Below are 22,755 nucleotides of genomic sequence, written 5' to 3'. Positions count from 1 at the left end.
CCCTCATCCCCTCTCTCTCCCTCATCCCCTCTCTCTCCCTCATCCCCTCTCTCTCCCTCTCATCCCCCCTCTCTCCCTAATCCCCTCTCTCTCCCTCATCCCCTCTCTCTCCTCATCCCCTCCTCTCTCCCTCATCCCCTCTCTCTCCCTCATCCCCTCTCTCTCCCTCATCCCCTCTCTCTCCCTCATCCCCTCTCTTTCTCCCTCTCTCTCCCTCATCCCCTCTCTTTCTCCCTCTCTCTCCCTCATCCTCTCTCTCTCCCTCATCCCCTCTCTCGCTCCCCTCATCCCCTTTTTCCCTCATCCCCTCTCTCTACCTCATCCCCTCTATTTCTCCCTCACTCACCCTCATCGCCTCTCTCTCCCTCATCCCCTCTCTCTCCTCATCCCCTCTCTCTCCCTCATCCCCTCTCTCTCCCTCATCCCCTCTCTTTCTCCCTCATCCCCTCTCTTTCCCTCATCCCCTCTCTTTCCCTCATCCCCTCTCTCTACCTCATCCTCTCTCTCTCCCTCATCCCCTCTCTCTCCCTCATCCCCTCTCTCTTCCCTCATCCCCTCTCTCTACCTTATCCCCTCTCTCTCCCTCATCCTCCTCTCTCTCCCTCATCCCCTCTCTCTCCCTCATCCTCCTCTCTCTCCCTCATCCCTCTCTCTCCCTCATCCCCTCTCTCTCTCCTCATCCCCTCTCTCTCATCCCCTCTCTCTCTCCATCATCCCCTCTCTCTCTCCATCATCCCCTCTCTCTACCTCATACCCTCTCTCTACCTCATCCCCTCTATCTCCCTCATCCCCTCTCTGTCCCTCATCCCCCTTTCTCCCTCATCCCCTCTCTCTCTCCCCCTCCTCCCCTCTCTTTCTCCCTCACTCCCCCATCCACTCTCTTTCTCCCTCACTTCCCCTCATCCCCTCTCTCTCTCCCTCATCCCTCTCTCTCCCTGATCCCCTCTCTCCCCCTCATCCCCACACTCCCCATCCATCTCTCTCTCTCCCTCATCCTCTCTCTCTCCCTCATCCTCTCTCTCTCCCTCATCCCCTCTCTCTCCCTCATCCCCTCTCTCTCCCTCTCATCCCCCCTCTCTCCCTAATCCCCTCTCTCTCCCTCATCCCCTCTCTCTCCTCATCCCCTCTCTCTCCCTCATCCCCTCTCTCTCCCTCATCCCCTCTCTCTCCCTCATCCCCTCTCTTTCTCCCTCTCTCTCCCTCATCCCCTCTCTTTCTCCCTCTCTCTCCCTCATCCTCTCTCTCTCCCTCATCCCCTCTCTCGCTCCCTCATCCCCTTTTTCCCTCATCCCCTCTCTCTACCTCATCCCCTCTATTTCTCCCTCACTCACCCTCATCGCCTCTCTCTCCCTCATCCCCTCTCTCTCCCTCATCCCCTCTCTCTCCCTCATCCCCTCTCTCTCCCTCATCCCCTCTCTTTCTCCCTCATCCCCTCTCTTTCCCTCATCCCCTCTCTCTACCTCATCCTCTCTCTCTCCCTCATCCCCTCTCTCTCCCTCATCCCCTCTCTCTCCCTCATCCCCTCTCTCTCCCTCATCCCCTCTCTCTCCCTCATCCTCCTCTCTCTCCCTCATCCCCTCTCTCTCCCTCATCCTCCTCTCTCTCCCTCATCCCCTCTCTACCTCATCCCCTCTCCTTCTTTCTGTTTCATCCCCTCTTTCTTTCTCCCTCAACCCCTCTTTCTTTCACCCTCACTCCCCCTCATCCCCTCACTCTCCCTCACCCCCCCTCCCTTTTTTCTCGCTCACCTCTCTCTTTCTCCCCATCATCTCTCCTTCTCCCTCCACCCTCTCTCAGGCTTATCTCTCTCCCACATCCCTTCATCCTGCAGCGGAGTAACGCAGGAGTGATTGTTCCGCCGTGGGCGGTCTTTCTCATCTTGCCACTGAGTTTTCGAAGCCGTTCTGACTGTGGGTGGGGGCGAATCTCTCGCCTGCAGCAGGAAGTCTCTGCTTCCTCTGCCTTGCAGTCTGCTCGGTGCTTTCTGCAAGCTTCAGTCTCTTCGGAGCTGGGGCTGGGGCTGGGGCTGGGGCTGGGGCTGGGTTTCGGGAATGAGCACAGGAATCCGGCAGGGTGGGGTGGTAAGCACTGCACCCCCCCACGGCTGCTTTCGGGTTGACTGGGTACGCGGTGCACAGATGCAAGTCGTGCAAGGGATGGAGCACCGTCCACCATCTTGAGGTACCTCAAAGGGTTTGGCAGTCGATTGGACAGATATGTGGACGGGAGAGGTTTGGTGGGCGATGGTCCAGGAGCAGTGGATGGAACGAGGCTGAAGACCAGGTCAGCATGGACTGGATGGGCCAAAGGGCCTGTTCCGGTGCTGTGTGAATCTAAGCGAAGAGGATGTCGGAAACACGGCAGCCATCTTGCATTCAACAAGATCTCACAAACACCATAGAAAGAGCAGACAGGGTCTTGGTTCAATGTCACCTCTGGGAGGTGTCTCCTTTGGTACCGAGTAACTGATTAATTGGATTATGGTTCCGGACTCTGGGGTGGGATGTGAGCCAGAGGCTTTTGAAGTATGGGAAATATTAGTGGAGACACAATTATTGAAATGCTAAGACCCAAAACAATGTAATTTTACATTTATATAGTGCCTGTTTATACCCTGGGCCTCCTAGGGAACTTGCCTTACAATGTAGAAATGACACTCGGCTATAATTTGTGCTTAGCAAGATCCCACAAACACCAATGGAAATCGATGTTCTTTTGGCGCAAGGCTCAAAATGGAAATCAGAGATAAAACACGGATGCTGAAAATTTGAAAATATTGAAAGTCTTGTCAGGCTGGGCAGCGTCTGCAGAGAGAGGAGCAAAAACCAAGTTCTGGTCTGAGACCTTTCATCGGACCTGGGCAAAGTTGTAGAGGCCTCCACTGGTCAGGGTCGACCCCGGATGCTGCATCCTAGTTTTCTAGATACACGAGCCTGGGCAGTACGATACGGAGAGCAAGCTGTTGCTCTTGTAGCAAGCTCCCCCTCCAAACGCATCTGATGAACCCATAGGAACGGCCGAGACCGATACAGTTTGACACCAGAGATGTCACAGGAGCTGCCGGTCGGTGTTGAACTCAACTTGGACTGCCTTAGGGACTCCAGCTTCGGACCTTTCCCTCGGGGTTTACTCCCGAAGCCTTCCCCATGGGTGAGTATAGCTGCAAGGCAGCGGTGACTTGCGATCAGAGTTTTCCTTCTTTCCAAGATGAGCTGCCAGCCACGGCTGACGAGGCCCATCTCCCCAAAGTGAGTAGTTTTCAGGTGCCAGTAATCTGCCTTTGACCCTTCTCCTGTCAGTAGGAACGGTTCCACCAGGCTTAGTAGCAAAGCTCCACAGGAAGGCCGGGAGCTGGACTTGGTTGTCAGAGGCTATTTGAGGCGCATTGGGAGCATTTAATAGGAAGTGGGAGCTTGTCTCCGTTACCACTCCCGGTATAACAGCCATGGTCGACCCTGATCGACAGAAGCATCAACTGGAAAAAGTAGAGGAAGTAACTTGAAATTGCAGAGGAAGTGGCGGGAGGGACGGAGAGGCAGGTGAACTCCCTGTGACAGGTGAGACCAGGTGAACTCCCTGTGACAGGTGAGACCACGTGAACTCCCTGTGACAGGTGAGACCAGGTGAACTCCCTGTGACAGGTGAGACCAGGTGAACTCCCTGTGACAGGTGAGACCAGGTGAAGTACCTGTGATAGGGTGAGACCAGGTGAACCATCTGAGATAAGGCCAGACTATATATGAGAGCAGAATTAGGCCATTTGGCCCATCGAGTCTGCTCCACCCCTTCATCATGGCTGATCCATTTTCCCTCTCAGCCCCAATCTCCTGCCTTCTCCCCGTATCCCTTCATGCCCTGACTAATCAAGAATCTGTCAACATCTGCCTTAAATATGCCTGGTGACAGCCTCCACAGCTGCCTGTGGCAACGAATTCCACAGATTCTCCACCCTCTGGCTGAAGAAATTCCTCCCCATCTCTGTTGTAAAAGGACGCCCCTCTGTTCTGATGCCGTGTCCTCTGGTCTTAGACTTTCCCACCACAGGAAATATCCTCTCCACATCTACTTTCAACATCCGATAGGTTTCTTTAAGGTCACCCCTCATCCTTCTGAATTCCAGTGAGTACAGGCCCAGAGCCATCAAATGCTCTTTATATGACAAACCTTTCAACACCAGGATCATTTTCGTGAACTTTCTTTGAACCCTCTCCAATGTCAACACATCCTTTCTTGGATCAGGAGCCCAAAACTGCTCGCACTATTCAAGGTGAGGCCTCACCAGTGCTTTAGATGGCCTCAACATTACATCCTTGCTGTTATATTCTAGTCCTCTTCAAATAAATGCTAACATCGCATATGCCTTCCTCACCACCAACTCAGCCCGCAAATTAACCTTTTGGGAAGCGTACACAAGGAGTTATCGGGTGAGACCAAGTGAAACATCTGTGACAGGGTGAGACCAGATCAGACGAGCTAACTGGGCGGTTGGAGGGTGATCATGTTTCTTTGCTGGTGTTATATGGACCAAGGAAAACTGGGTAACAGCACAGAACTCCCATTAGAAATGACTGGATCTGATACAGACACAGAAAAGGAATTGGTTAAAGCTTTCTTTCACAATATATGGCAAAAAATTTGGATGACAGAATTGATAGCTTTGTGGCTGATGCAGAGATAGGGGGAGAGGCAGGTAGTGTTGAGGAAGTACTGAAGGACTGATTAGGAGACAGGTCAAAGAAGTGGCAAATGGAATACGGTGTCGGGAAGTGTTCGGTATTTTTTGTGTGAAGGAATGAGGACGTGAACTAGTTTTTTAACCGGGTAGAAAATTCAAGACTCAAAGGTGCAAAGAGACTCAGGACTGCTCGTGCAAGGTTCCCGAAAGGTTAACTTGCAGGTTGAGTCAGTGGTGAGAAAGACAAGTGCGGTGGTAGTGTTCATTCTGAGAGAACTAGAATATAAAATCAAGAAAGTGAGGCTGAGGCTTTATAAGGCAGTGGTCAGACTGCGCTTGGAGTATTGTGAGCAGCTTTGGGCCTTAATCCAAGAAAGGATGTGCTGGCATTGGAGAGGGTCCAGAGGAGGTTCACGGGAATTATTCTGGGTCAATGTATGAGGAATGTTTGAAGGTTCTGGGTCTGTACTCTCTGGAGTTTAGAAGAATGAGGGGAATCTCATTGAAACCAATTAAATGTTGAAAGGCCTAAACAGAGTGGACATGGAGGGGATGTTTCCTACAGTGGGGGACACAGCCTCAAAATATAAGGATGTCCCTTTAGAGCAGAGATGAGGAAGAATTTCTTTAACATGAGCATTGTTAATCTATGGAATTCATTGCCACAGATGGCTGTGGAGGCCAAGTCGTTGGGTATGTATTTAAAGCAGAGGTTGATAGTTTCTGGATTAGGAAGGGCATCAAGGGGGAGAATGGGGTTGAGGAGGAAAATAAATCAGCCATGACGGAATGGCGGAGCAGACGCAATGGGCCAAATGGCCTCATTCTGCTCCAGTGTCTTATGGTCTAAAGATAACGAATTGGAATAGAGTTGAGAAGTCTGCAGGATGCCCCGGTGGAAGATGAGGTGGTGGTCCTTAATCTTGTATTCAACCTTGTTGTGACAGTAGAGATGGCCGCAGCCAGGTGGATTGGAGGGGGGCTGGAGATTGAAAATGGTTGGCCCTGGCCCCTCCGTATGCGTGAATGTACTCAGTATTGTCTGTCTATTTACATTTATTTGCTAATGTTTGTATTTGCATAGTTTGTCTTCTCTTGCATATTGGCTGTTTGTTCGTCTTCGTGTCTAGTTTTTCGTTGACTCTGTTGTGTTTCTTTGTTCGACTGTGAATGCCCACAAGGAAATGACGTGTACGTACTTTGTGAATTTTGATAGGCTGGCAGTTCAGGTGAGTAGGAACGTTTGAAGGGACAGTGAGTTTGACCGGTGGAGCATGGCCGGGTTGGAATGTGCTGTTTTAAGAATAACACCCAGTCTAGTAGCTGGTTGACTGGTTTCATACTCTCAAGCGGGCCGAGTATATTGCAGCCTGTTCCGCCTATCAAACTTTTAAAATTTTTGTTTACTCTATTGAGATACAGCATGGAACAGGCTGTTCGAACTGCGCTGCTCAGACAGTGACAGACAATTTACAATGACCAATTAACCTGCCTGCTGGTACGCCTTTGGACTGTGGGAGGAAACTGGAGCACCCGGAGGAAACCCACGCAGTCACGGGGAGAACATACAAACTCCTTGCAGGCAGTGGGTGGGTCAGGCAGGGTAACTCATACCCTGTTAAGAACACCCTTGCTCTGGCCAGACCTGCTGGGCAAACCCCTTTAATCTGACAAAGTCGAGGTAGCTTTACTCTGTATCAAGCTTATGTATTCCTCACTGGCGTCTCTGCTGGTTAATCAGCTCCCCTGGACAAAGGTTGCTTGTCTTGAGAACAAGTCTTTCCATAAGGCTGGAAGGCAAAGGAGCAGAATTAGGCCATTCAGCCCATCAAGTCTGCTCCACCATTCCATCATAGCTGATTTACTATCCCCCTCAATCCCATCCTCCTGCCTTCTCCCAGTAATGTTTGATGCCCTGACTAATCAAGAATCTGTCAACCTCCCATTAAGTATACCCGACAACCTGGCCTCCACAGCCTTCTGTGGCAATGAATTCCACAGATTCACCACCCTCTGGCTAAAGAAATTCCTCCTCACCTCCATCCCAGATGGATGCCCTTGTATTCTGAGGCTGTGCCCCCTGTTCCTAGACTCCCCCACTATAGGACACACCTTCTCCATGTCCAGGACCTACAATACTCCTGGTTTCAATGGGATCCTTCCTCATTCTTCTAAACTCCATCCAGCTGTGACACAAGGCAGCTGCCACGTGGCTGTATGTGGTCTGTCTGAGAAGGGTTCTGACTTGGACTAGTGCCAGATGGTTTAAAAACCTCTTTCTTTCCGTTCATAAATCTCCCGTGCTCAGAGTGGTTGCATCGACTGGGGGCCTCTTTACTTGCAGGTTTGAATGCCTGGAGTGTCGCAGTTCCTCCTGCTCTGTGCTGTGGCTGACCGTAATGGTGGTTGCGTTTTGGGTCGAGGGTGCCAGGGACGCGCCTTGTTGGACTGTGTGGTGAGGCTTGCCGGCTGCCCCCAGCGCATCCTCAGCTGCGCTGGTTGTTAACGCCAACGACGCATTTTACTGCGTGTGGCCACGTACATGCAATAAGTGAATTTGAGTCTGAATCTCACGGTGACGTAGTGGTTAGGGTAGCGTTATTACAGCACCAGCGTCCCAGGTTCAATTCCTGCCACTGTTGTAAGCAGTTTCTACTTTTCTCCACGTGACCGTGGTGGTTAACTTCAGGCGCCCCTGGTTTTCTCTCCCCACACAGTCTGAGGATCTACGGGTGAGTTGTGAGCACGTTATGTTGGTGGAAGCATGGTGATTCTTGCAGGCTGCCCCCAGCGCATCCTCGGACGCAAACGACTCAATTTGTTTCGATGTATGGCCATCACCGTCATCATTATAAGTCGTGTCATGTGACATCATCATAATGTGCCGCATCATATGACATCATCATTATGAATCATGTTGTATGACATGGGCGATCGGGGTCTTCCCATGACCTTGATTGTTCTTGGCAAATTTTTCTACAGAAGTAGTTTGCCATTGCCTTCTTCTGGGCAGTGTCTTTACAAGACGGGTGACCCCAGCCATTATCAATACTCTTCAGAGATTGTCTGCCTGTCGTCAGTCGTCACATAACCAGGACTTGTGATCTGCACTGGCTGCTCGTACGACCATCCACCACCTGCCCCCATGGCTTCACGTGGCCCTGATCGGGGGCTAAGCGGGTGCTACACCTTGTCCAAGGGTGACCTGCAGGCTAGCGGAGGGAAGGAGCGTCTTACATGCAACATGTGACGAGTAAAGCTAAAGCTGATTATAGACTTCAGGAGAGGAAAACCAGAGGTCTGTGAGGCAGTCCTCATCAGTGGATTAGAGATGGAGAGGGTTAGTAACTTTAAGTTCCTAGGTGTGACTATTTCAAGGCCTGTCCTAGGCCCACCACGCAAGGACTCTTTATCTCACGTTCTCGTTATTTATTGCTATTTACTTACATTTGCATTTTCACAGTTTGTTGTCTTCTGCACTCTGGTTGATCTTTCATTGATCAGAATCAGGTTTATTATCACCGGCATGTGTCGTGAAATTTGTTAACTTTGCAGCAACAGTTCAATGAAACAAATGATAATATAGCAACTGAATAAATAAGTTGATCAACCAGTCAATTACAGTCAGTATGTATATTTATGTTAAATAGTTAAATTAAAAACCAGTGCGAAAACAGGAAAAATATAGAAAAAATGAGGTAGGGTTCACTGGCAGAGGGGAAGAAGCTGTTCCTGAATCGTTGAGTGTGTGTCTTCAGGCGTCTGTACCTCCTGCCTGATGCTAACAGTGAGAAGAGAGCATGTCCTGGGTGATGGGGGTCGTTAATGATGGTCGCTGCCTTTCTGAGGCGTGGTTCCTTGAAGAAGTCTTTGATACTACGGAGGCTGGTACCCAAGATGGAGCTGACTAATTTTACAACTTCCTGTAGCTTCTTTCAATCCTGTGATGTACCCCCCCTCTCCCCCGCCCCCACCCCATACCAGACAGTGATGCAGCCAGTCAGAATGCTCTCCACAGTACAACTATGGACGTTTTCGGGTGTTTTAGTTGACAAACCAAATCTCCTCAAACTCCTAATGAAATATAGCGGCTGTCTTGCCTTCTTTATAACTACATCAGTATGTTGGGACCAGGTTCAGATCCTCAGAAATCTTGACACTAAGGAACTTGAAGCTGCTCACTCTCTCTACTTTTGATCCCTCATGAGGAATGGTATGTGTTCCTTCGTTTTACCCTTCCTGAAGTCCACAATAAGCTCTTCAGTCTTACTGACGTTGAGTGTCAGGTTGTTGCTGCGGCACCACTCCACTTGTTGGCATATCTCACTCCTGTACACCCTCTCGTCACCACCTGAGATTCTACCAACAATGGCTGTGTCGTCAGCAAATTTATAGATGGTATTTGAGCTATGCCTAGCCACACAGTCATGTGTATAGACTAAGCACACATCCCTGAGGTGCGCCAGTGTTGATTGTCAGCGAGGAGGATATGTTATCATCAATCCACACAGACTGTGGTCTTCCGGTTAGGAAGTCGAGGATCGAATTGCAGAGGGAGTTACAGGGGCCCAGGTTCTGTAACTTATTGATCAGGTTATATAAATCTGTTATAGTTACTTCCTATAGATTTACTGAGTATGCCCACAGGAAAATGAATCTCAGGGTTGCGTATGGTGACATATATGTACTCTGATAATAAAATTTACTTTGACCTTTGAGCTTTAATGTTTGGAGAAATTATATCAATGTACCTGGCTGCAAGTAGATCGGTAAGAGTTTTTCTGCTTCCTTTTATTCACAGTAGAGTCAGAACCCAGTTTTTATCACTGACATACAGAGTCATAGAGCAATACAGCACAGATACAGGCCATTCGGCCCAACCAGGTCATTCTGACCACCCAGCTAGTCCCAATTTCCTGTGTTTGGCCCAAGTGCCTCCAAGCCTCGCCCATCCATGTACCTCTGGTCAACTGCTTCTGATATATTATCTACCGGAACCACTTCCTCTGACAGCTCATTCATCACCCTCTGTGTGAAAGTCTTTCAAATCCCTCCCCACTGACCATAAACCTGTGCCACCCAGATTTGGACTTCCTTACTCTGGGGAAAAGTCTCTTGCCATCCACCTTATCTACGTCGCTCATAGTTTTCATGTGTTTCTTAAATGATGCCTCGAAAAGGCCGTGTCCATTATTAAGGGCCCCATCACCCAGGTCATTGTTACCATCAGAGAAGAGGTACAGGATATATTTTTTTCCCTCTCCCTCTCCCTGCCCCACCCCTCCTTTCCCCCTTTCCCCCTCTCCCCCCCTCCCCCTCCCCCTCTCCCTCCCCCTCCCCCTCTCCCTCTCCCTTCTCCCCCCCTCCCCCTCCCCCTCCCCCTCTCCCTTCTCCCCCCCTCCCCCTCCCCCTCCCCCTCTCCCTTCTCCCCCCCTCCCCCTCCCCCTCTCCCTTCTCTCCCCCTCCCCCTCCCCCCTCCCCCCCTCCCCTCCCCCCCTCCCCTCTCCCCTCTCCCCTCTCCCCTCTCCCCCTTTCCTCTCCCCCTCTCCCCCTCTCCTCTCCCCCTCTCCCCCTCTCCCCCTCTCCCCCTCTCCCCCTCTCCCCCTCTCCCCCTCTCCCCCTCTCCCTCCTCTCCCTCCTCTCCCTCCTCTCCCTCCTCTCCCTCCTCTCCCTCCTCTCCCTCCTCTCCCCTCTCCCCCTCCCCCTCCCCTTTCCCTCTCCCTCCTCTCCTCCCTCTCCCCCCTCTCTCCATTTTCATTCCCGTTCACCTGCACTCTCACAGAACACACGTAGCTGGCCTGTAGCGGGCGATGGAGGATGTGCTCACCAGAATTTTGCCCACCGTCCGAATGGGATTTGCTTCCTGAATGAAGCTGTAAGAAGTCAAGTTTCCAAATATCACTCCACTTCCTCCCACTTACAAGTCCTCCGGCAACTTCTGCACCGAGGCGATACACGCAGGTGACACCAGCTTCTGTATCGTGCACTGGTAGCAAAAGATGTTCACTTGATGGGACATTTCACCCACGGACTCTGCCTCACTTCTTTTTATTATTTCTGTTTGCACCACTGTCAGAATCAGGTTTAATATCATCGGCATATGTTGTGACATCTGTTAGATTTGTGGCAGCAGTACATTGCAATGCGTAATAAATATAGAAACAAATAACTCAATCAAATACAGTAAATAAGTAAAATTAAAAATATTGCAAAAACAGAAATAATAACAGTGAGGTAGTGTTCAGGGGTTCAATGTCCATTTGGGAATCGGATGTCAGAAGGGAAGAAGCTGTTCCTGAATCACTGAGTGTGTGCCTTCAGGCTCCTGTACCTCCTCCCTGATGGTAACAGTGAGAAAAGGGCACGTCCTGGGAGGTTTTTAATGATGGACACCGCCTTTTTGAATCACTGCTCCTTGAAGCTGTCCTGGATGCGATAGAGACTAGTCCCCATGATGGAGCTAGCTAATTTTACAAACTTTTTATAGCTTCTTTTACTTTAACTATTTACTATAACTATCTATATTTTTAAAAACTAGGACATCATTTATTCATATAGCTAGTATATGATTTAACTATTATGTACTTAACTGTAACTTTTGGCTATATTATGTATTGCATTGTATTGCTGTGGCATTGTAACAAAACTCACAACGTACGCCGTCACAATAAACCCGATTCTGATTCTGACAAACAATGGGCAAAAGAAGAGAAACTGTGCAATGTCAATAAAAAATAAATAAATATATAAATAAGACTGAGAACACGAGTTATAGAGTCCTCAGAAGTGAGTCCACAAGCTGTGGAACCAGTTCAGAGTTGAGGTGAGTGGGATTTGCTGTTTTGCGTCCGCGGTGCAGTGCGTGGGGTAATGGGGTGGAGATACGTCTCTACCAGAATCAGAATCAGGTTTATTATCACTGGCATGTGCTGTGAAATTTGTTAACTTAGCAGCAGCAGTTCAATGCAATACATAATACAGAAGAGAGAAAATAAATAAATAATGGATTACAGTATGCGTATATTGAATAGATAAAAAATCGTGCAAAAAAAACCAGAAATAATATATTTTTGAAAAGAGAGGTAGCGTTACGGGTTCAATGTCCGTTTAGGAATCGGAAGGCAGAGGCTATTCCTGAATCGCTGAGTGTGTGCCTTCAGGCTTCTGTACCTCCTGCCTGATGGTAACAGTGAGAAAAGCGCATGTCCTGGGTGCTGGAGGTCATTAATAATGGACGCTGCCTTTCTGAGACACTGCTCCTTGAAGGAGCGTATAGGTATAAGGTGTTCCTCCCCTCTGCTAGCCTGCTGGACACCCTTGGGCGAGCTCAGTGACCTATAAACCCCAGACGGTTGTGTCTGCTCTCTCTCTCTGACCCGATACACCAACATGCTCTCAGTGCGTAACCACGTTAACCGTCTTCATCTCTCTACCCGTAGGCGCCGCCACCTTTGAGGATTTTCAGATTCGGCCGCACGCCTTGAACGTACACTCCTACCGTGCGCCAGCGTTCTGCGACCACTGCGGCGAGATGCTCTTCGGCCTGGTGAGACAGGGCCTGAAGTGCGATGGTAAGGATATGCCTCTGATTTTCTCCCGGCCGCCGACTCCTCTCGGTCCCTGCAGATGGCTTGCTTCCTTGCGTGGGGCTGCTGGCTGGACCTCAGCCAGTGAGGAGGGAATGGGCTGGCAGAACGTGGGGCTCCATCCCCTGCGAAGGCCGAAGAATTCAATCATCAATAGGACTGTAAACAGTGATAGGGGGCCCTGCAAGATTTTTCCCAACCCAGAGCAAGGAATAGTATCGGTTGGGCAAAGGGGAAATCTCCCTCTACATTATCCTGGGAGTGTGTGATGGGACAGTGTAGAGGGAGCTTCACTCTGTATCTAACCCGTGCTGTCCCTGTCCTGGGAGTGTGTGATGGGACAGTGTAGAGGGAGCTTCACTCTGTATCTAACCCGTGCTGTCCCTGTCCTGGGAGTGTGTGATGGGACAGTGTAGAGGGAGCTTCACTCTGTATCTAACCCGTGCTGTCCCTGTCCTGGGAGTGTGTGATGGGACAGTGTAGAGGGAGATTCACTCTGTATCTAACCCGTGCTGTCCCTGTCCTGGGAGTGTGTGATGGGACGGTGTAGAGGGAGCTTCACTCTGTATCTAACCCGTGCTGTCCCTGCCCTGGGAGTGTGTGATGGGACAGTGTAGAGGGAGCTTCACTCTGTATCTAACCCATGCTGTCCCTGTCCTGGGAGTGTGTGATGGGACAGTGTAGAGGGAGATTCACTCTGTATCTAACCCGTGCTGTCCCTGTCCTGGGAGTGTGTGATGGGACGGTGTAGAGGGAGCTTCACTCTGTATCTAACCCATGCTGTCCCTGTCCTGGGAGAGTGTGACGGGACAGTGCAGAGGGAGCTTCACTCTGTAGGTTAGCTGTGCTGTCCTTTTCTTACGCAGCAAACACCGTGTCCACTTTCTGATCTGTCTGTTGCTCTGGTTTGCGCACTGTGCCCCATTCCCTCATCTTCCTGTCTCCCAGTCACTGTGAAGGCAGAAAGTCACTGAATGCTAAGTGTTGGGTGGTGTGGGCACTGGCACCATCTGCTGGCCAACTGTGATACTGCAGAACAGAACCATCTTTTCCAAAATTCGAATCAAGTTTATTGTGATATGCGAGAGTACTTCTGTGCACAAGTGGAATGAAAATTTGACTTGCAGAAGAATCGCAGGAAGATAGTATTAGACAAAAATTAAATCAAATCCTTAGAAAGAGGTGACATAGGATCAGAATAAGTAGAACCTTTGTGGGTAGAGTTTAGAAACTACAATGGTAAAAAGACCCCAATGGGAGTACCTTCAAGCTGTGAACAGTAGATAAAATGTGGAATATAAATTACAACAGGATATAGAAGAAGGATGCAACAAAGGCAATGTTATTGTAGTCACAGGGAATTTCAATATGCAGGTAGTTTGGGAAAATCAGGTTGGTGCTGGATCCCAAGAAAGAGAACTTGTAGAATGCCTACAAGAGAGCTTTTTCAAGCAGCTTGTGGTTGATCCCACCAGGGAAAAGGCAATTCTAGAGTGTGTGTTGTGTAATGAACCAGATTTCATTAGGAGCTTAAGGTAAGGGAACTCTTCGGAGGTAGTGATCATAATATGATAGATTTTACCCTGCAGTTTAAAAGGGAGCAGATAAGGTCAGATAAAGTATTACAGAGGGATAAAGGGAGTTACAGAGGCACGAGAGAGGATCTGGCCAAATTGGAAGGGAACACTAGCATGGATGACACCAGAACAGCAATGGCTGGAGTTTCTGGGGGCGGTTCGGAAGTGACAAAGATGAAGAAGTATTCTAAAGGGCGAATGAGACATCCGTGGCTGACAAGAGAAGTCAAAGGCAGCATAAAAGCAAAAGAGGGGGCATATAATATAGCAAAAATTAGAGGATTGGGAAGCCTTTCAAAACCAACAGAAGACAACTAGATAACCATAAGCAGAAAAACAATGAAATGTGAAAGTAAACTAGCGAATAATATTGAAGAAGGTACTAACATTTCTGTTTTCGAACTTTTAGATTTTCATGCTTCACAATTTTCAGTTTACAATTTTCCCTGTTTTTTGGGGGGGGGCCCCTACTGTGGAAAAAGGAGCACATGATTCACAAATAAAAATTCTCAGTTAACTTGATGAAAATCCCTGGCTGTAATACTCATTTATGTGAACAAAGGGTTGGGGCTGAATACTTTCACAAGCCGCTGTACGTCATGGTTTCTGCTGTTTTGTGGGACCAGTACAGTGTTATACATTAAAAAAATTATAAGGTTCAATAAGAAATATTTTTAAAATTCAACAATAATGTAAAAATAGTGAGATCACTGCACCTGAACAACATTAGAACTAGTAAATAAACTTGACCCGTCAGAAATTGGGGGGGCTGCTTCATCGAGCAGCTCTGAACTGCTTAACAAAACCGGAGCTTCTCAGAGGCCAAATATTTTAATTCCCATTCCCACATGCCAGTCCACAGCATGTTGGAGGATTATATTCTGTCAGGGTAACCTCCAGCCTGAAGGCATGGATATTGATTTCTCCCAGTGAACAAAAATTGCCCCCCTCCCTCCCCACTCTGACCTCTCACTTCTCGCCTGCCTATCACTTCCCCCGGGTCCCCTCCTCCTTCCCTTTGATTGTCCACTCTCCTCTCCCATCAGATTCCTTCTTCTCCAGCCCTTGACCTCTCCCGCCCACCTGGCTTCACCTATCACATTCCAGCTAGCCCCCTTCCCTTCCTCCCCACCTTCATAGTCAGACATCTCCCTCCCAGTCCTGAAGAAGGGTCTCGGCCCAAAGGGTCGACTGTTCATCCGTTTCCCTAGATGCTGCCTGGCCTGCCGAGTTCCTCCAGAATTTTGTGTGTACTGCTCTGGATTTCCACCTTCTGCAGACTCTCTCGTGTTTGAGATAAACTCTATGATTACTTTCAATAGACAATAGGTGCAGGAATAGGCCATTTGGCCCTTCGAGCCAGCACCGCCATTCACTGTGATCATGGCTGATCATCCACTATCAGTATCCAGTTCCTGCCTTATCCCCACAACCTTTGATTCCTCTATCTTTAAGAACTCTATCCATCTCTTGAAAGCATCCAGAGACTTGGCCTCCACAGCCTTCTGGGGCAGAGCATTCCATACATCCACCACTCTCTGGGTGAAAAAGTTTTTCCTCAACTCCGTTCTAAATGGCCTACCCCTTATCCTTAAACTTAAACTTCCATCACGAGCTTCCTGCCCCATCTTCTGTACCGTCTCGCACAGCTCGGATATTGCTACGAAGCCAATGTTAACATAGACGCGAGACATTCTGCAGATGCTGGGAACCCTGAGCAACACACACACACACGCGCGCACACACACAAAATGCTGGAGGAACTCTGCAGGTCGGGCAGCATCTAGGGAGAGGAATAAGCTGTTGACGTTTTGGGCCAAGACCCTTCTACTGGACTGATGTCAAGAGTCCTGATGAAGGGTCTCGGTCCTAAACGTTGACTACTTCATCTTTTCCATAGATGCTGTCTGGCCTGCTGAGTTCCTCCAGCATTTTGTGTGTGCGTGCGCGTTGTTCATCTTGAATCCATTATTAATACACTTTTCTTTTCACCAATCTTGAAAACAGGGTGTGGATTGAACTATCACAAGAGGTGTGCCTTCAGTATTCCTAACAACTGCAGTGGAGCCAGGAAGAGAAGACTGTCCAACACCTCGCTCTCCGGGTCCATAACATCCCGGCTGTCCACTACAGAGACTCTGCTGATGTCCCCTATTGACGGACACTCGGTAAAGGACCTACTGTATTGATCCTGTTCTCCTTAAACCACACGTCCTGCTCTCTGGCGATGACCAGAAGATGGAGGATTTCCTATCGATTTAGAGATACCGACCCGTTTAATATTAGCCTGATCATGGGGCAACTTACAGTGACCGATTCGGCTACTAACCCGGTACGTCTTTGGACTGTGTGGGAGGAAACCAGAGCCCCCGGAGGAAATTCCACGCAGACATGGGGAGACCATACAAACTCCTTCCAGCGGGCGCTGGAATTGAACTCCAATTCCGCAAGCTGTCATGGCATCGCGCTAACCACTACCCTACTGTTTTCGGAGTTCCAGTATCCCTGGAGTTCTTTATCCATGCTATTAATGAAAATAGCAGAGCGGACTCGATGGGCTGAATGACCTAGTTCTGCTCCTATGTCTCATGGTCTTATATATGGTGAGAGGCCAGGTGTGTGGGGTTGAATGGGATTCGGGATCAGCCATGATGAAATGGTGGAGCCTACCGATGGGCTGAATGGCCTCATTCTATTCCTGTGTCTTATACTCTTATGATCTTCAAAGAATCTTTTTGTGCTGAATCTTCTTGCAGGTCAGGAAGTGGAAAGTGTTTGGTTCATGTAGAGTGTGAATGTTGGGTCAGACAGAGAGAATTAGAATCTGGTCAAATATCACCAGCATGTGCTGTGAAATTTGTTGTTTTTCACAAGTAGTACACTGCAGTACATAATAATGAAAAACTTTAAATTTTGGTAATAAGTATATAGTACAGTGCATAAATATATAGTATGGTGGTCTAGTGGTTAGCACAACGGTTTACAGTACAGGAGACCGGGGTTCAATTCCCATCTCTGCCTGTAGGGGCTTGGCCCAAAATGTCAACTGTAGGTGCTGCCTGGCCAGCATTTTGTGTGTGTCTGCCTGTAAAGAGTTCGTACATTCTCCCTGTCACCGTGTGGGTTTCCTCTGGTTTCTTCCCACGGTCCAAAGACACATTGGTTAGTAGGTTAATTGGTCATTGTAAATTGTCAAATGATTAGTCTAGGATTAAACAGGGGGTTACTGGGTGACAGGGCTTGAAGGGTCTATTTCGCATGGTATTTTTAAGGCATCCGTTAGTCTTGCGAGACCATGGATCTGCGCCTGGAAAGTCTTCACTCTCCAGGGCGCAGGCCTGGGCAAGGTTGTATGGAAGACCGGCAGTTGCCCATGCTGCAAGTCTCCCCTCTCCACACCACCGATGTTGTCCAAGGGAAGGGCATTAGGACCCATACAGCTTGGCACCAGTGTCGTCGCAGAGCAATGTGTGGTTAAGTGCCTTGCTCAAGGACACGACACATTGCCTCGGCTGGGGCTCGAACTCTGGACCTTCAGGTCGCTAGTCCAAAGCCTTAATCACTTGGCCACGTGCCCACACATCGCATGGTAACTCAATAAATAAATAAATAATGATAAAGAGAAGAAAAAGTAGTGAGCGCAAGGCAATCTGCAGATGCTGGAAATTCAAGCAACACACATCAAAAGTGCTGGTGAACGCAGCAGGCCAGGCAGCATCTTCGTCAGGACTCGGTGAGGGTGGGAGAGTCCCGACGAAGGGTCCCGGTCTGTAACGTCGACTGTACCTCTTCCCATAGATGCTGCCTGGCCTGCTGCGTTCACCAGCATTTTTTTTAAAAAGTAGTGAGGTGGTGTTCATGGGTTCAATGTCCATTCAGAAATCTGACGGCAGAGGGGAAGAAGCTGTTCCTGAATCGTTGAGTGTGTGTCTTCAGGCTCCTGTACCTCCTCCCCTCTCCCTGATAGTAGCAATGAGAAGAGGGTATGTCCTGGGTGATGGGGGTCCTTAATGATAGGTCCTTTTTGGGGCATTGCTCCTTGAAGGTTCCCTGGACGCTGGGAAGACCATTGCCCATGGTGGAGCTGTCTGAGTTTACAACTTTCTGCAGCTGACTGTGATGGAACCCTACCTATGTGAAACAGAAGATCTTCTGGTGTTGTGGGGACTGCGATCGGAGAGAGGGAGCAATTTCTGAATACGGGCGGGAGGGTGAAGGACCCACTCTGAGCAGTAACTCTCCTTTGGGGAGCTGGAGGGATCAACATGTTAATGATGTTTTTCTCAAGGTTGCTGTGCTTATAACAGGAATGGCACAGTAGCATAACGGTTAGCGTAATATTTTACAGCTCGCTCTCTACTACCCGTTTCACTGCTGGTGTTTAGGGCAGCAATGAAGGTCCTCCATCTCTGGTGGCATTCAGGGCTTTGTGTTACTAGTTCGGTTTTCACTACTGTCAGTCATGAAAGACTCAGGACTACCGTCACACTCAGATATAGAAAGATTCTTCATTGCTGTTTCCATAACAGTTTTGTTTGACCAGTCAGGGTTGTTAGCCCTGAGCTGAACCCCCAAACCTGGAGGACTGGTGGACCACTCTTAGTTTGACCTCTGCCCTTTGACCCATTTGGCATGGGTGACCCTACCAAGAGCCAAAGCATAACGCCCCATCTCCAGCCAGCATAGCCCTCCAGGTCATTGAGGCACACAAGCCCCCAAACCACAGCGAGGTTGGGGTCCTCTTGGAGGAATATTTTACAGCGGTGGTTGTAAGATGGGGGTTCAATTCCTGCCGCTGTCTGTAAGGAGTTTGTACATTCTCCCTGTGACCGCATGGGTTTCCTCTGGGTGCTCTGGTTTCCTCTCACAGTCCAAAAAAGTACATGAGCAACATTTGACAGGAAAGGCTAAGAGTCCACGGGCTCCCAACCTTTCTTATGCCATGGACCAATACCATTAACTGAGGGGGTCCGTGGATATGTAAAAAGGAAAAGACTGGTAAAGACAAATGTAGGTCCCCTACAGACAGAAACAGGTGAATTGATTATGGGGAGCAAGGACATGGCAGACCAATTGAATAATTACTTTGGTTCTGTCTTCACTAAGGAGGACATAAATAATCTTCCAGAAATAGTAGGGGACAGAGGGTCCAGTGAGATGGAGGAACTGAGCGAAATACATGTTAGTAGGGAAGTGGTGTTAGGTAAATTGAAGGGATTGAAGGCAGATAAATCCCCAGGGCCAGATGGTCTGCATCCTAGAGTGCTTAAGGAAGTAGCCCAAGAAATAGTGGATGCATTAGTGATAATTTTTCAAAACTCGTTAGATTCTGGACTAGTTCCTGAGGATTGGAGGGTGGCTAATGTAACCCCACTTTTTAAAAAAGGAGGGAGAGAGAAACCGGGGAATTATAGACCGGTTAGCCTAATGTCGGTGGTGGGGAAACTGCTGGAGTCGGTTATCAAAGATGTGATAACAGCACATTTGGAAAGCGGTGAAATCATCAGACAAAGTCAGCATGGATTTGTGAAAGGAAAATCATGTCTGACGAATCTCATAGAATTTTTTGAGGATGTAACTAGTAGAGTGGATAGGGGAGAACCAGTGGATGTGGTATATTTGGATTTTCAAAAGGCTTTTGACAAGGTCCCACACAGGAGATTAGTGTGCACATGGTATTGGGGGTGCGGTATTGATGTGGATGGAGAATTGGTTAGCAGACAGGAAGCAAAGAGTGGGAATAAACGGGACCTTTTCAGAATGGCAGGCGGTGACTAGTGGGGTACCGCAAGGCTCAGCGCTGGGACCCCAGTTGTTTACAATATATATTAATGACTTGGATGAGGGAATTAAATGCAGCATCTCCAAGTTTGCGGATGACACGAAACTGGGTGGCAGTGTTAGCTGTGAGGAGGATGCAGAGTGACTTGGATAGGTTGGGTGAGTGGGCAAATTCATGGCAGATGCAATTTAATGTGGATAAATGTGAAGTTATCCACTTTGGTGGCAAAAATAGGAAAACAGATTATTATCTGAATGGTGGCCGATTAGGAAAAGGGGAGGTGCAACGAGACCTGGGTGTCATTATACACCAGTCATTGAAAGTGAGCATGCAGGTACAGCAGGCGGTGAAAAAGGCGAATGGTATGCTGGCATTTATAGCAAGAGGATTCGAGTACAGGAGCAGGGAGGTACTACTGCAGTTGTACAAGGCCTTGGTGGGACCACACCTGGAGTATTGTGTGCAGTTTTGGTCCCCTAATCTGAGGAAAGACATCCTTGCCATAGAGGGAGTACAAAGAAGGTTCACCAGATTGATTCCTGGGATGGCAGGACTTTCATATGAAGAAAGACTGGATGAACTGGGCTTGTACTTGTTGGAATTTAGAAGATTGAGGGGGGGATCTGATTGAAACGTATAAAATCCTAAAGGGATTGGACAGGCTAGATGCAGGAAGATTGTTCCCGATGTTGGGGAAGTCCAGAACAAGGGGTCACAGTTTGAGGATAAAGGGGAAGCCTTTTAGGACCGAGATTAGGAAAAACTTCTTCACACAGAGAGTGGTGAATCTGTGGAATTCTCTGCCACAGGAAACAGTTGAGGCCAGTTCATTGGCTATATTTAAGAGGGAGTTAGATATGGCCCTTGTGGCTACGGGGATCAGGGGGTATGGAGGGAAGGCTGGGGCGGGGTTTTGAGTTGGATGATCAGCCATGATCATAATAAATGGCGGTCCAGGCTCGAAGGGCTGAATGGCCTACTCCTGCACCTATTTTCTATGTTTCTATGTTTCTATGTTTGGGGAGGTATTGGTCAAACGCTGACAAATGGGACCAGCCTGACCACGTAGTGTGCCCATCGTGTTCAACACAGCAAGAGCACAACACCCAACACAGAACAACACAAACAACAGCAAAACAAGACACAACAACAAAATAACCCCTTTCGCACCGTCCAACACACACTCGTGCGCGCGTACACACACACACACACACACACACACACACACACACGTAAAGGCCTCTACCCCCTGGACAGGCTACCTCAGGGCCTCCAGTCCTTGGCCCCGGGCTCTCAGGCTCATGACCCCGGACAGTGAATGTTGTAACTCCACACAGAGTCAGGACTGAACCCTCATCTTTGGAGCCGTGAGTCCGCTCTGGCACCATGCAGCCTTTCCAAGTGAGCTCCTGTTGCCCAAGGCTCAAGGCTCTAGCTGAGCAAGCATCGTCCTTCACCAGGTGGATCGGTAAGGCCAATGTGAAAGCATACCACAGCAGCTGTTTACAGCACCAGATGCAGGCTGTAAGGAGACTGTATGAGTTTCTTTCGGGGGCTCCGATGTCCTCCCACAGTCCAAAGACACACGGGTTTGGGTCAGCGAACGGAGGGTTAAGAGAAGCAAAGAATTAGATTGATCTTAGAATTGGTTAAAAGGTCAGCACAACATAATGGGCCGAAGGGCCAGGACTGTACTTCATTGTTCTATACTGTGGCCACTTTATTAGATACCTCCTGTACCAAATGAAGAGGACACTGAGTGTGTGTTCGTTGTCTTCTGCTGCTGTAGCTCGTACACTTCAAGGTTCAATGTGTTGTGCATTCAGAGATGCTCTTCTGCACATCACTGTTGTAATGTATGGTTACCTGAGTTACTGTCACCTTCCTGTCAGCTTGAACCAGTCTGGCCATTCTCCTCTGCCCTCTCTCATTAACAAGGTGTTTTCGCCCACAGAACTGCTGCTCACTGGGTGTTTTTTGTTCTTCCCTCCATTCTCTGTAAACTCTAGAGACTGTTGTGCATGAAAATCCCAGGAGATCAGCAGCTCCTGAGATACTCAAACCACCCCATCTGGCACCAACAATCATTCCACGGTCAAAGTCACTGAGATCACATTTCCTCCCCCATGCTGATGTTGGGTCTGAACAACAACTGATCCTCTTGATCACGTCTGCGTGCTTTTATGCATTGAGTTGCTGCCACATGATGGGCTGATTAGATATTTGCATTAACGAGCAGGTGTACCTAATAAAGTGGCCAGTGAGTCTATGTCCTATGTAATAAAGCATTTGCCTTTTGTCTCTTACCACCTCTCCCTCCATCCCTCCTCTCCGTCTCCCCCGGCTGTTCCAAGTGCAGAAGAACCTGGCAGAAATGCTGTCGCTGAAGGAGAAACGTCAGAACCTGTGCACCCACGTGGGGCGACCGATTGAGCTGGACAAGATCTTCCTGACCAAGGTCAAGGTGCCTCACACGTTTGCTGTGCACTCGTACACCAGACCCACGGTCTGCCAGTACTGCAAGAAGCTACTCAAAGGCCTCTTCCGGCAGGGACTGCAGTGCAAAGGTCAGTGTGAGACCCCTGGAACTTTGAACTTTGGTCTTTGGTCTTGAGCTAGTCTAGAGTCTACTTACACAAGGGTTTGACCTTCTGTGCCTTACTTCATTTGGACTGAAGTGGCTAATACGAGGAGGCATAATTTTACGGTGATTGGAGGAAAGTCTGGGGGGGATGTCAGAGGTAGGTTACTTACACAGAGTGGTGGGTGTGTGGCACGCCCTGTCACTACTGGTGGTAGAGGCAGATACATTGGGGGAATCCTCTCCATGTGTGTGTGTGTGATGAAGAGGGAGGAAGATTGAGGTGGGGAAGGGTGGCGTAAGGCGCGAGGTGGGCGTGAGAAACGAGGCGGAGTAGCTTGATACAGTCCTGTGCAAAACTCTTAGACACAAACGTACAGCTCGGGTGCCTGAGACTTTTGCACAGGACTGTACTTGTCAACGTGGAGCAGAGAGCGAGTTTGTAAATCTGGGGGGAGCAAAGAGTGTTGGGAATGGAGAGGATGGATGCCACGGGAGGGGTGTGGGACAAGTGGCAGAGAAGGAGTGTCAGGGGTGGGGGTTGTGGGTGTTGA

The 22,755-nt window shown here is 49.0% G+C and overlaps 1 protein-coding gene across 1 annotated transcript in view; it reads left to right on the top strand.

The window, feature by feature from the left end:
* Nucleotides 1-22,755, top strand: part of prkd2 (protein kinase D2) — a 158,016-nt gene that overhangs the window by 95,416 nt on the left and 39,845 nt on the right. The window contains exons 3-5 of the mRNA XM_072269841.1: nt 12,115-12,246; nt 15,846-16,006; nt 21,980-22,187. Coding sequence (XP_072125942.1) covers nt 12,115-12,246; nt 15,846-16,006; nt 21,980-22,187 — 501 coding nt within the window. The remainder of the gene's footprint in view (nt 1-12,114; nt 12,247-15,845; nt 16,007-21,979; nt 22,188-22,755) is intronic.

The sequence above is a fragment of the Mobula birostris genome, chromosome 10, assembly GCF_030028105.1.
Source record: "Mobula birostris isolate sMobBir1 chromosome 10, sMobBir1.hap1, whole genome shotgun sequence".
In the NCBI taxonomy this organism is placed as follows: Eukaryota; Metazoa; Chordata; class Chondrichthyes; order Myliobatiformes; family Myliobatidae; genus Mobula; species Mobula birostris.
The sequence above is the reverse complement of the archived record's forward strand: the minus strand, read 5'-3'. Positions and strand labels throughout refer to the sequence as shown.